Below are 15041 nucleotides of genomic sequence, written 5' to 3' on the forward strand. Positions count from 1 at the left end.
TGACGATGATGTTAAGTATGGTCTTCCACTTGTTGATTCCCTCATCAAATGTTGCAGTCCTAGTTTAGCAGCTAAGTCCTTTAGCAACCAGCCAGTGCAGCCTGTGGCAGTGCTACTGAGCCACTCCTGGTGATGGACACTGAAGTCCCTATCCAGAGTACCTTCTGTGCTTTGAGCACCCTCAGCACTTCCTCCGGAGTACTGATTCACCAACTGAGCTGGGGGAAGGCTGTGGTGGTATGTGGTAATCACCAAGAGGTTTCCTTGCCCATCTTCGACTTGATGACGTGAGATTGATGGATGCCAGAATCAATGTTGACAACTCCCAGGGCAATTCCCTCCGACAGTAGTACCACCTCTGCCAGTGGAGCAAGATGTACTTAGGAGTGCTGATGATGGCGTCTGGGACATTATCTATAAGGTACCGGTTAGAGTGGGTGGGGGGGGTAGGGGGTGAGGGTGGAGGTGGGGCATGGGGAGGGGGCTGGTGGTGCAAGGAAAGGTGGGGAAGGATGTCAACTTGTCCTCCTGTCCCTTCAATCCTACAGCAGTGTTGTTCTATCTGGGTTTACCTCTGCCTCCCATTCCTTCTGCAGACCAATGGGAACCCCTAGCAAAATGCCAGTGACCAAGTAATCCCTTTCTCCTGGTGACTCCTATTTAGGTCTTTGAAGAATTTCTGGAATAAACATTGAGAAGAGAGCTGGGAAATTCTTGATAAAACATCTCAAAAAGTCTCCCCATGTGTTGCAAAATACCCCTTATGTTCCTCCTGGGAAATGAACAGTGAAAGGTGACATACTTTTCAGTTGTGCTTAGAATCTTCCACAACAACTTGTTTATTCCCAATAGAACATAGAACATAACAGCGCAGTACAATGTTGTGCCGACCCATGGAACCAATCTAATAACCCTCTAACCTAAAGTATTCCTATGTTATCCATATGCCTATCCACTGACCATTTGAACACCCTTAAAGTTGGTGAGTCCACAACTGCTGCAGGCAGGGCATTCCACGCCCTTACTACCCTCTGAGTAAAATTGGCTGGTCACTGCTAGGAAAGAGTGTTAGATCAAACTGTATCCACCAAGATGCCACACAGCCTCCTGAATGAGTACAAGCAGCCAATTTAAGTGGTGATCAGCCCCACCTTAATAATCCTCTGGGCTGCTGGTCGTAGCATAACTCCTTTACCAAGGCATTGTTTGTGCATAACACTGACTAAAATCCCATCTCAACCATCTCAGAGGTACTAAAAGCATCTGGAGGAAATCGCTCACCCCTGTTCACTTGAAACAAGAACTGGAAAATATTCAGGCTTGGGTTGATCAGTGGGAAGTAACAGTTGCAATGTACAAGTGTTAAGGCAATGACTACTTGTAAGAAGAAGGGAAGCTAAGTACATGATGAAGAAAGGAATAGGTATGTTGAGAGGCTGAGAAGAAACAGAGTGGGATATAGGTTGGTTGGACCAAATGGCCTGTTTTCAGCTTCTGCATCAGAGAGAATCATAGAATCCCTACAGTGCAGAAGGAGGCCATTTGGCCCATAGAGCCTGCACCGTCCACAATCCCATCCAGGCACCACTCCTGCAACCCCACATATTTACCCTGCTAATCCTCTGACACTCATGACTTTATCATGGCCAATCAACCTGACCTGCACATCTTTGGATTGTGGGAGGAAACTGGAGCACTCAGAGGAAACCCATGCAAACACGGGGAGGACGTGCAAACTCCTCACAGGCAGTGCCCAAGGCTGGGATTGAACCAGGGGCCCTGGCACTGTGAGGCAGCAGTGCTAACCACTGTGCCATCATGCCACCCTGATTCTAGCCATCTGCCTATAACATCTAATACATTAACATCATCACCACTATCAAAATACTAGGAAACCATATTCCGAAGCTCAACCTAGCCAGCCACATCAATACAATGGCTTCCCACAACAGGTCAAAGGCTGGGTATTCTGCAATTAATGTGTTGCTTCCTGACTCCCCAAAATTGCTCCACCCAAACAAAGATAAGTGTGACAAAATGTTCTTCATTCATCTGGATGAATAAAGTTGAAACAGCACTCAAGAAGATTAACATTATTCAGGACAATACAATACGCTTCATCAATAGTTTACCTGCCAACCTTAATCTATGGCTGCAGTGTGTACAATTTACAAGATGTAACTCACCAAGGAATCTTCAACAGCAATGGAAAGGATGAGGGCATTAGCTGTATGGGAACACAACCCACCTCCAAGATCCCCTCCATATCACACACTGATCTGATTGAGAAACATTTCATCATTCCTTCAAATATCTCTAGGTCAAAACTTTTGAACTCTCTACCTAACAGCACGGTGAAAGTGCTTACAACGCAAGATGTGGACGCATTGGAGAGACTGCAGAAGAGGTTAATAAAGAGAGATGAGAAACTTCAGTAATGAGGATAGATTGGAGAAGTTGGAACTGTTGGTCCTGGAGAGAAGAAGGCTAAGAGAAGATTTGATAGAGATGTTTAGAATCATGAGAGGGCTCAACAGCTTAGAGAGGGAGAAAATGTTCTTGCTCATAAAAGGACCAAGCATGAGAGGGCACAGATTGAAGGTGAGTTGAAAAAGATGGTTGGAGTCTGGAATGCCCTACCTGTAAGTGTGTTGGAAGCAAGTTCAATCAAGGCATTCAAAGGCCATCAAATGATTATTTGAATAGAAACAAAGTGCAGGGTAACCGGGAAAAGGCTGGGCAATGGTACTCAATCATGATACTTGTTTGGAGCACTGGTATAGACATGGGCCAAATGGCCTCTATCTGTGCCCTAATAATTCTGTCATCCTGTAATAATTCAAGAGGATGTCTCATCACCATCTTCTCAGATATGAAGAATGAATAGTGTTACCAGTGATGCCCAAACCTTCAGAATAATTTAGTCTGAAAGACATGGGGGGTGCGGGGGGGCAAACTTACTTTTGCACCCCAGACTGATGAGATGGATGAGCCAGTGAGATTGTAAGAGAGCCAAGTCTCAGAGCACAAAAATCTGCACATGCGCAATTGTACCCTCTGCTGCTATCAGCCAGCTTTCAGGTGAATTAGACCCCGACCACTCCCTCTGCTGGTGAGAAACCGGTTTATCAAAACTTGTTTTGCCTAAGTCACATAAGATTCAATTTTTAAGTTGCCCAAAACAACGGTGTAAATTTCTCCCGTTCTCACACTCATTCAGCACTTAGAACCTTTTTGGTGAGATCGGCCATGGTCTTTCTCTGAAAGCTTATTCTTGCCTTGACTTTCCTGATCCTAGCCTTGCAAATTATTCTCTGGCTCAGGCATTGTGCATGGGTGGGATCTGGGTGCACTTCCACTTCAGCCATGAATCATCTTCTCTGGTGATGTGTTACACTTCAAGTGGAATATGTGAAAGTGGGTACATAGTGATCCAATCCTACATTAGTTTAATTTGAGCCTATAATTAAGTTAATTTGCCTGACACACTTCACTGCACAGCAGCTTCTTACACATTGAGCCAAAACAGAAAGGTGCTTAGGACTGCATGGTCATATTCACATTTTTGTGTTGGCTGAACAGGACATTAGTCGTTGCAGATTCCCACATGCAGCAATGACTTGCCAAGTTGTTTTTCGTTGGGACTGTGGCCCTTTAAGCGTTCCCTCACCAGCAGAGCTCCAAACCAACCTGAACTGACGTTGTTCTCAATTACTTTTGCATATCTACTCCCCGAGCATCATTTAATGCCCAGCCCAAGGTGAGTTTGTAGTTTGAGGAGTTGGGGAGGGAAATCATTGAAATGAGTGGGAGGGTGCCAGGTGTGGACCCTGGTGCCTTTCCCACCTGTGCCCCAATTCAAGTCACGGGAGATAAGACGTAAGGACCTCCATCCCACCTTGCCAACAATCGAGGCCTTTAACTGGCAAATTCATGCCCACTTCAGGCTCTCATCCAGCCATCACTGGTATTCACCCATGACAACAGGCAAGTCACAACACAAGTACCCCAAAAAGTAAACCATGTCAAATTTTCATGGGCACTTTCAGGTCGTGCCTTGTCCGTCATTGCCAGGGACTGGGTATTAGGAAGGGGAGATCCTAATGAGAGCCACCCCCTGGTCTTGCATCCACTTCCTCTCCCTCAATCCCCTCCTCCTGACTTTCATCCTGCCCTCTGTCACTTGTGGCCGGGGCCCCTCGCTCAACCTGGTAAGGACATTGCCGGTAGTTCCCACTGCTCTCCTAGTGGTGCTCTGCTGCTTGTGAGGCAGGCCAGCAGTGCTTGGGGGCAGGATTTCCTGGGGACCTTGATCCTGAGAAAGGCCCATTACAGGCCACTGACTGCCAGTCAGATCTTTCATCCTAGAATCCTACAGTGCAGAAGAGGCCATTCAGCCCATCAAATCTGCACCAACTCTCATACAGGGTATTTTACCCAGGCCCTCTTCCTCCACCCCATAAGAACATAAGAAATAGGAGCAGGAGTAGTCCATCTAGCCCTTTGAGCCTGCCCTGCCATTCAATAAAATCATGGTTGACCTATCCCTGTAATCTCACACAATTACCCTTGCCAATTCACCTAGCCTACACATCATGGGACACTGAGGGCAATTTGGCACAGCAATCCACCTAATATACACATCTTTGGACTTGGGAAGAAACCGGAGCACCCAGAGGAAACCCACAGGAGAAAACATGCACACTCCACACAGTCACTCAAGGCCAGAATCGAACTCAGGTCCCTGGTGTTCTGAGGCAGTAGTGATAACCATTGTGTCACTATGCCGCCCAAAGGAGATGATATGAGACTTTTGCTGGCTCCTTCCAGTTGACTCGTAATGAGATTCATGAATTACCAATGGACAGAAGCAACTTGCATTGCCCTTAATAGAACAGAACCAGGATCACTAAGTATTTCTGTGTCTCTTTGTTGGGAGATTCAAATTAAATTACACATGTTAATTACTTTCCTTAGAAATTACCAGCCACCTTACGAGACCTCTGGTACTTGTACAATTTGCTTTTGATACCTTCATAGCTTTTCCACCACATTGCTCTTACCAAATAGAGAGCCTTTGATCCGTCCTCCAGGCTGACTTGATGCCTCAATAATCTGTACATCAGTGAATCCTTGCTTCAGCAGCTTTCTGGCAGCTCCCACTCCAGCTATTCCAGCTCCCACGATGACAACCTTTGGAGTTTTGCTTGTGGATTGGTTAAAATCCACACTTTGGAACAAATAGATCTTATGGTGACTTGCAGTGTTGTGATACAAAATGACTTACAAGTGGCTACCAGTCATAGAGCAGAATTAAATAATCAGAAAGCACATCAGACAGACAGGGGTGGCACAAGAGTCTTTGACTGCCCTACCATCCATTCCTCCCTCTCATTTCCCCCGATAGTCCAGGAGATTTCAGTGGAAATGGAAAGGGGGTGGACATGACATCATGGAGAGCCAGTGGAAATGATGTCATGGAGGAAGTGACATCATGGATAGCCAATGAAAATGATGTCATGGAAAGCCAGTGGAAGTGATGTCATGGAAAGCCAGTGGAAGTGATGTCATGGAAAGCCAGCAGAACAGCAGAAATGATGTAATGGAAAGCCAACAGAAGTAATTTCTTACTTCTTGTGATTTTGCTGGGCTTGGATTTCCAGGATGATCTGGGCATGAGGCTGATTATAACATACAAATCAATTCAACTGGGACAGTGATTGACCGGGCGGGGCTGCGGCAGAATGTGATCGACTGTGCCAGTGAGGGATGTGATCAATCAGGCTGGGAAGTGTTGCGGGGGGTGCAATTGGCTGAGTGGGGTGAGGAGGTGATTGAGCAGGCCAGTGGGAGGGGTGTGATCATCTGTGGGTATGAGGGGGGCAATATCAAAGAGGGTGGGAGGCCAATCAGCCAGGGTCACCAGCGTGGGGGAGAGAAGGTTGGTAATTCCAGAAGTGGGAGGTGCACAGAACAGAAAGATCTGTGCACGCGTGATTGTGCACTCTAGTGTGAGCAGTTAACTTGCGGATGAGTTTAGGCCCTGCCCCTCCCCCTACTGGTGGGAATCAGATTGTGCATGATTCTTTGCACTAAGCACCACAAAATTTAATTTGTGGTCTTGCTCAAAAAATCAGATCTGAAACTGTCCCGTTTCCACACTTGTTCAGCACTGAGAATGTTTTTGGTAAGATTGACCTCTATGTGTTATTCTGTGTATGTGCAGATTCCTGGAGTGAGCAATTTTGGTGGAATAATGTTAGCAAACATTGATTGTTTTCCCATTCTTATCATAGCAAGATGTGTTAATGTACATCAAGACGCTGATAGCTTAGAACGTGTGACTGCAAAGCATACATTAAATTAAGGAACCTCAGACAGGACTTGCAATAAACAGAGATGATCCCAGTTAAACAGTGAAAAGAAAAGGGAAATATTGATTCAGATCTCCTTAGAGAAGAGAAAGTCCAGACAAGATTTGATGGAGATATTCAAAATCACGAGGCGTCCAGACAGAATAGTTGGAGAAAAGTTGATCTCACTGGTGAAAAGAACAGGATGTGGGTATGCCGGCGTTGGACTGGCGTAAACACAGTAAAAAGTCTGACAACACCAGGTTTTAGTCCACTAAAACCTGGTGTTGTCAGACTTTTTACTGTGAAAAGAACAGGAACCAGAGAAAGTCAGCTTGATTGTCAAAAGAGCCACTTGCAATATCAGGGAAAGTTTTAAAAGCAGCCAGCCATTAGGATTCTGAAATGAGCTGCCTAAGTTTATGGGAATGGGAAAAGGGGATTGGAAAGAGAAAGAATATAAAGGCAAGAAAGTATTGTTGCAACTACACAAGGTATTGGTGAGGCCGCACCTGGAGTATTGTGCACAGTTTTGGATCCTTTATTTGAGGAAAGATGTCGTGGCATTGGAGGTAGTTCAGAGAAGGTTCACTGGATTGATTCCAGAGATGAGGGGTTTGTCATACGAAGAGAGACTGAACAGTTTAGGCTGATACTCTCTGAAATTTAGAAGAAAGCGGGGAGATCAAATTGAGATATACAAATGATAAAAGGTATAGATAGAGTGGATGTGGAGCGGGTGCTATTTCTTGTGGGGCATTCTAGGACGAGAGGTCATAGTCTTATGATAAGGTGTAGCAAATTTAAAACAGAGTTGAAGAGAAACTACTTCTCCCAAAGGGTTGTGAGTCTGTGGAATTCACTACCCCAAAGTGCGGTGGATGCTGGGACAGTGAGTAAATTTAAGGAGAGTTAGACAGATTTTTAATTGGTAATGGGATGAAGGGTTATGGGGAGAAAGCAGGAAAATGGGGGTAAGGAGCATATCAACTATTATCGAATGGCAGAGCGGACTCGATGGGCCGAATGGCCTAATTCTGCTCCTATGTCCTATGAACTTATGAACTAAGAAACAGTACAGGGATACAGGGACAAGAGTGGGACTGGCTCTGGACATGCTGTCCAGAAAAATCAGCGTAGACACAACAGGTCTTGCTGTGCTGTAACCATTCTACAATTCTGCTGCAGGAACCAAATCCACTCCTGAATTCATTTCCTCGCACTTACTTTGAAAGCCTGTTCTGGCTAGTGACAGACAGGCTGAGAGCACAGCGGTGGAGGCTTGAGGATGTGGTGGAGAAATGTTTCGGTTCTCCTGATCAAATTGGTCAGGAGCCTGACATAAACATTACCTTAATGGGGTTTCCACCCAGATTACACTTCCTGGGTGTAGTGTAAAAGCCTTGAGGCTTGTGGGAGTAAATTGCTTTTTAACTCCAGTTAGCTTGCACTTAACACAGATCCCACATAAGATTGACTTTCGTAAATTAGACAAGAAACAAAGAAGAAAACTGAGTATAAGGATGCTAATCCATAGCAAATACACACTTACGGCACAGCTATGGAATACTCTCCCAGGATCAGTGCTGTCAGCACCATGGTATTGCAAAAACTAACATCAGATATGCTCCCCATAGTCCAGTGTCAATGGTTGACAACAGGAAGAATGCTGAATACACTTCAGATGACTCCTCAGATGTGCCTAGATTTTTGTTTCATGCTAGGATATGGGAGAGGTGTTTCTGCTGAGTTGATCGTCAGTACTTTGGCTGAGTTTGGTGTTATTCTGTAACCTTTACGTAAACATGGAGGACCTCCTCTGAACCTGAAAATATTTGCATGCTTTAGCAATAGGTTGGATTTACAGGAAGCAGAGATATGTTGACACACTGATACGATTTTGTACTTGCCACCTGCCCACACATTCTCCTGCTCCAGGACAGTGTAAAAGTATAAAAATATCAATGGCCACATTCTCCATTGATGTTATTGGTGCGCGGTGGCAGAATGGTTAACACTGCTGCCTCACAGTGCCAAGGACCTATGTTCAATTCCAGCTTTGAATCACTGTCTGTGAGTTTGCACTTCCTCCCTTGTGTCTGTGTGGGTTTCCTCCGGGTGCTCCGGTTTCATCCCACAATCCGAAAATGTGTGGGTTAGGGTAATTGGCCGTGCTAAATTACCCCTTAGTATCAGGGGAATTAGCAGGGTAAATACATGCATTACAGGGATGGAGCTCGGATGGGATTGTTGTCAGCACAGGCTCGATGGGCTGAATGGCCTCTTCCTCCACTATAGGGATTCTACGATGAAATGGGCTGAGGACACGCTGCCCAGGATATTTAAGTTTTATATGGAAAGTGGTTATCCTGGTTAAGTTTTCTCTGTAACATCAAATGGGATAAGATTTCAGTTTGTATTTTTAGTTCACATTACTCCAGTCAATCTGGGTGTTAGAGCAAAGAAAGATAAGATTCAATAAGGGTAAAAATTAAAGTCTTCAAAATTTTGAAGAGTTTAGATAGAGTAAATAAATGTTGGGGAGGCGACGGCCTAGTGATATTACTGCTCGATTATTAATCCAGACACTCAGCTAATGTTCAGGAGGAATTATGTTCTCATGAGATGAGGGTCATTCAACGAATGAACCAAACTCATCAGAGAGGTGGTGTAGAGGTATTGTCGGTAGTCTGGTGACCTCGGGTAATGCTCTGGGGACTGGGGTTCAAATCCCACCATGGCAGATGGCGATATTTGAATTCAATAATGAAAAATTCCGGAATTAAAAGTCTAATGATGACCATGAAACCATTGTCGGAAAAACCAATCTGGTTCACTAGTGTCCTTTAGGGAAGGAAATCTGCCATCCTTACCTGGTCTGGCCTACATGTGACTCCAGATCCACAGCAATGTGATTGACTCTTAATAATGCCAACTGAAATGCACTCAGTTCAAGGGTAATTAGGGTTGGGCAGTAAGCGCTAGCCTAGCCAGTGATGCCCATATCCAATGAATAAAATTATTTAGATTCTGCTATTCCAGAATAAAACGGCATGGCCAAACAAGCTATCAAAATCATAGAATTCTACACTGCAAAAGGAGGCCATTCAGTCCATTGAGTTTGCAATTACCACAATCCCACCCAGGCCCTATCCCCATAACCCATGCATTTACTCTAGTAGTCCCCATGTCTCTAAGGGGCAATTTAGCACGGCCAATCCACCTAACCCGCTCATCTTTGGACTGTGAGAGGAAACCAGAGCACCGGAAAAAAAATCTATGCAGCCGCGGGGAGAACATGTGCAAAGTCCAGACAGAAAGTAATCCAAGTCAGGGATTGATCCTCGGTCCCTGGCACTGTGAGGCAGCAGCACTAACTACCTATTTCAACTTAATCTTATTATATTGCCCGGAGGAATTGGTATAAGTCTTGCGCTGGACTGTATCCATATCTACAACAGGTCTCCAAGGCGAACAGCCTCTGGCCTGTTGGGACAATGTCGTTAAGGGAAGTCGGCAAGTCAAGTCTGTAACTTAAGAACATAAGAACATAAGAACATAAGAAATAGGAGCAGGAGTAGGCCATCTAGCCCTTCGAGCCTGCCCCGCCATTCAATAAGATCATGGCTGATCTGTTGTGGCTCAGTTCCACTTTCCCGCCCTCTCCCCATAACCCTTAATCCCCTCTCTTATCAAGAACCCATCAACCCGCTTCTTAAAAATATTTAGCGAGGCAGCCTCCACCACTTCAACGGGCAGAGAATTCCAGAGATTCACCACCCTTTGAGTGAAGAAGTTCCTCCTCAACTCCGTTCTAAACCGCCTCCCCTTTATCTTGAGGCTGTGCCCCCTAGTCCTACTGTCTTTTTTGAGCGGGAAGAGTCTCTCCACCTCTATCCTATCCATCCCATTCATCATCTTATACGTCTCAATGAGATCTCCCCTCATTCTTCTAAACTCTAACGAGTACAAGCCTAGTTTATTCAGCCTCTCCTCATAGCTCAATCCCCTCAACTCCGGTATCAGCCTAGTAAACCTCCTCTGCACTCCCTCCAGGGCCAAAATATCCTTGCGCAGGTGCGGCGCCCAAAACTGCACACAGTACTCCAGCTGCGGCCTCACTAATGCCCTATACAGCTGCAGCTGTAACTTGAAACCAAACATTATCAAATGCAACTCTTAACCATGTTTGAAGAAATTCGGAACTTGTTTTAGCAATGGACTGGTTTATTTATTAATCACTCGTACAACATTATTCAAGTGAACCATCTGGAAAATTAGGTGTGAGTTCATGAACTGGATTAAACAACACATCAGCATCAGCCAAGGGTTCATAACTCTCAATATTTAGTCTCGTTAGACTTTGACTGATGTGGCCCAATCACTCCACTGTTCAACCAATGTCGATCATGCTGGCATGTTTGTAACAGATTAATTTTAAAAGTGGGTACAATCACAGATCTAAGCAACAAGCACTGACTGTTTGTGAAGTCAGTCCAAAATCTGCAGCTGTGAAACAGTTTAGTAAAGACTTAAAAAGACAAACCAAAATGTTCAGTTTCTTTAGATAGATTTGTTCTCAAGTCATTCAAGTTACAAATAGGCAGTACCCATTGGGCAGTGCCCACCTGACACCCTGGCAGTGCCCAGCTGGCACTCAGACAATGCCCACTTGGCACTCTGGCAGTGCCTGATTGGGCACCGTAAGTGTAAGAAGTCTCACAACACCAGTGTCTTTATATGCCCTTCTCTGATCAGAACCTTCCACACACCTGACCAGTCCAACACCGGCATCTCCACATCATGACCACCGTAAGTGTGCCAGGGGCTGGGCCAAGGGTGGAGCCTGAGTGGGGATGGGGCCTGTGTGTGTGTGGGTGGGGCTGTGATAAGAGGGTCATGGCAGGAGGAGCTACTCCCTGTTAGGGAGTCATGCAGGGGTACATGCAAGGGGCAGTTGTGCGATGGAGGGGGGAATTCATGCCTGGCCATGGTGGGGGGAGAGGCCATACAAAGATGGATCATGAAGGGGGTGATAATGAGGGAGGCCATGTCGTGCATATGCTGGGGAACCCACAGGAAGGGCTCCGAGGCTCTGATGACGGTGATTCAGGTTGGTGTGAGTGCTGACAATGTCGCCAATGGGGAAGTGGGGTCCGATGTCTATGAGGGAGTGGGGGGAGGCGGGGGGGGTGGGTGGAGGACGTCTTCTGGTTCACAGGCAGATCAGAGTGCCCTGCGTAAATGGTGGCCGAATGCTCTGAAGCTGGCTTCTCCAGTGTGTGTAGGCTCTGCCTGCCCTCATAAAGCTCCTGACTGTCACAAGAAAGTACAGTTGAGTGCCAGAGGATTGAAGTGCGGAGCTCAGCAACAAAACCAGCGCAGAGGACTCCCGTTTCCTTGCCGTTGTGACACTTTGATTTTGATTTGATTTATTATTGTCACATGTATTAACATACATTGAAAAGTATTGTTTCTTGTGCGCTATACAGACAAAGCATACCATTCATAGAGAAGGAAATGAGAGAGTGCAGAATGTAGTGTTACAATCATAGCTAGGGTGTAGAGAAAAATCAGCTTAGTGCAAAGTAGGTCCATTCAAAAGTCTGATGGCAGCAGGGAAGGAGCTGTTCTTGAGTTGGTTGGTACGTGATCTCTGATTTTTGTATCTTTTTCTTGACAGAAGAAGGTGGAAGAGAGAATGTCTGGGGTGCATGGGGTTCTTCATTATGCTGGCTGCTTTGCCAAGGCAGCATGGAGTGTTGACAGAGTTATTGTGTGGAGGCTGGTTTGCGTGATGGATTGGGCTACATTCATGACCTTTTGTCATTCCTTGCAGTCTTGGGCAGAGTAGGAGCCATGCTAAGTTGTGTTGCATCCAGGAAGAATGCTTTCTATGGTGCATCTATAAAAGTTGGTGAATTTTTGGGGAAAATTCTCTCTGGAGTAGCTGTCCAATTCTGAGTACTGTGTTCAAAATCTTGAGGAAACCAAAGTCAACAAGACTTTTACTGTCCCATGGCATTTATAAAACAAATCCAAATCTGATCACTGGATAGATTTCTAGTTTTTACACACAATTGCAACTTACATAATATTGTATGAAGTTTCAATTCAATTAAACATTCAAATAAACTCTAATACTTCATTGTACGTTTGTTTAATCCATCAGATCACATTAGTTCATCTCAGGTTTAGTTTGATTAATAATTTGAATTACTGCGATTGACTCTTCAGTCTAAAGCCACCTATATTTCCTGAACTCCACACTTACAAGTTGGGGTCCACGATCTGAAACAAATTCATCTGATATAATATTGAGAAAATTGCTGCCATCATATTTGAACTTCTATTATTTGTTAATTTATGGAGTCCCAAAGAAAAGTCAAATCTCGTTTGTGAATACTGATATGACTTAGATTCAGTGAGGTGCATTTTCCAGCCCTTCCCACTGGTGGAATCTTCCAGTCTCACCAAAGACAGCACCCATAGGTTCCCTGGGATAGGTGAGCCATGCAAAACGTCACAGATGTCAGCAGGACTGGGAGATCCCATGGCAGTAAGAAGTCTCACAACACTATGGTGAAATACCTCCACTGCTGGAAGATATGTTGAGGGGGGTATGGGAGGGATAGAATCCTAGAATCCCCACAATGGAGATGGAGGCCATTTGGCCCATTGAGCCTTCACTGACTACAATCCCACCCAGGCCCTCTCCTCGTACCCCCATATATTGACCCTGCTAAACCCCCACCATGGCCAATCCACCTAACCTACACATCTTTGGGAAGAAACCGGAGCAGCCGGAGGAAATCTAAGCAGACACAGGGAGAACATGTAACCTGCACACAGACAGTCACCCAAGGCCAAATTGAACCCAGGTCCCGGGCGCTGTGAGGCAACAGTACTAACCACTGTGCCACCGTGCTGCCCCTATAGTATTGGGGTGAGGATGTTGGGATTTGAACCCGGGTCCTCATGCTGCCAAAGCACACGCTCTCCCCTATCTCTGGACCACCATGTATTTGCCCTGCTGATTCCCCTGACACTAAGGGGCAATTTAGCATGGCCAATCAACCTAAACTGCACATCTTTGGAGTGTGGGAGGAAACCGGAGTACCTGTAGGAAACTCACACAAGCACAGGGCATAAAATTCCACATGGGCAGCGACTGAGGTTAGAATTGAACCTGAGTCCCTGGTGCTGTGAGGCAGCAATGCTAACCACAGTGCCACCATTCCGGATTGGGAAGCAGGGGGTATGGAAACCACAAAATCTCACCCCCTACATCAATCCCAACTTTCTGCCATGGACTCCTTTACCTTCACTGTCTTTTTTATGCACTTCCTTCCTGCCTGTGTTACATGTCTAATAGTGTTCAACTCCCATTTGCAAATGTGTCAAACACAAGCAAGAAACAGAGGTTTCTTGCTACTCCTCAGGTTGTTTAATTTATGATGCATTTTTATCAGCATAAGTTTCATTTAGTTCGCCTTCATACAAGCTGCTATTTTAACCCCCAGCGCCGTGGGAACTGGCTGGAACAGGAATTAAAATCAACAAGATAAACTTAGCACTTGTTTCCCACCTGTGTTTATTTACTTGCCTCTGTTCTGCTGCTTCAGCACTATTGCCTCTCAGCACCAGGGACCCAGGTTCAATTCTCGGCTTGGGTCACTGTCAATGCGGAGTCTGCACATTCTCCCCATGTCTGCGTGGGTTTCCTCCAAGTGCTCCGGTTGCTTCCCACAATCTAAAAGACGTGCTGGTTAAATGCAATGGCCATGCTATATCCTCCCTCAGTGTACCCGAACAGGCGCCAGAGTGTGACGGCTAGGGATTTTCACAGTAACTTCATTGCAGTGTTACTATAAGCCTACTTGTGATACTAATCAATAAATCTAAACTCTCTTAGGTAGTTGAGGCAACTGCCTGATTTAGGAACCTTTTGAATTTATACAATACAGGATCCTGTTACCTGGCTAAGATCTTGGTGTTATTTTAATAGTTTACTGGAACAGGTCTGCAAACGCACATCTCAGTAAAATCTGGAACACATCCAACAGAGCCCTTGTATGGTGATGTAAAACCCATCACTATGGACCCGAGAATATCATGTCCTTATATCAACACAAGCAGAGATTCACATACAAACGGAGAAACTTAACTTGCTAAAAGTTGTAGGGAAATTTCAAGAGGTGACTGATTATGTCTTAACACTAAGACATTTCAAAACTTGCAAGGCAAATATCTCTTTGCAAAAGACGTAACAAATTTATTGAACATAAACATACAAACAATACAGTACAAACTTACAGCTGACTGGAGTCTCACAAAGGGTTAAACAGCTCGATGGACAGAGCTACAGAACTTCTCTCTGGAAGAACTGAATTATAGAGACAAATACAGATCAATTATTTTTCATTATCAAAAATTCCGCCTTCCAATAGCTTAGAATCAGTTTTGTTTAACAGTTATATATCAATACAAATCTCTGGCAAATACTTCAGCCAATCATAAGTTACTTAATAGCACAGTGAGATCTTATTAATTTAACTGATTCGGATATATTCTCCCCCATTGGCATTAACTAACTCTCTGTTGCTAGGTAATGGCAGACACTAAAGAGGGCATTCTCACCGGCTCACTGCCAAGTCAAATACGTGTTCCTACAACCGGATTCATATC

At 45.1% G+C, this 15041-nt stretch overlaps 2 protein-coding genes across 2 annotated transcripts in view; one reads left to right on the top strand and one right to left on the bottom strand.

Moving 5' to 3' along the window:
* LOC145352303 (peroxisomal N(1)-acetyl-spermine/spermidine oxidase-like) overlaps positions 1-7988 on the bottom strand; it is a 35899-nt gene extending 27911 nt beyond the window's left edge. Inside the window, exons 1-2 of the mRNA XM_080202056.1 lie at positions 7906-7988; positions 5064-5230 (exon numbers count right to left, since the gene is read on the bottom strand). Of these exons, the coding sequence (XP_080058182.1) occupies positions 5064-5230; positions 7906-7988 (250 nt within the window). The remainder of the gene's footprint in view (positions 1-5063; positions 5231-7905) is intronic.
* A 3415-nt stretch (positions 7989-11403) lies between these two features.
* Positions 11404-15041, top strand: part of synj2bp (synaptojanin 2 binding protein) — a 51917-nt gene continuing 48279 nt past the window's right edge. The window contains 1 exon segment of the mRNA XM_080201918.1: positions 11404-11466. Coding sequence (XP_080058044.1) covers positions 11404-11466 — 63 coding nt within the window.

The sequence above is a fragment of the Carcharhinus amblyrhynchos genome, chromosome 14, assembly GCF_965287045.1.
Source record: "Carcharhinus amblyrhynchos chromosome 14, sCarAmb.v2.hapA, whole genome shotgun sequence".
NCBI lineage: Eukaryota > Metazoa > Chordata > Chondrichthyes > Carcharhiniformes > Carcharhinidae > Carcharhinus > Carcharhinus amblyrhynchos.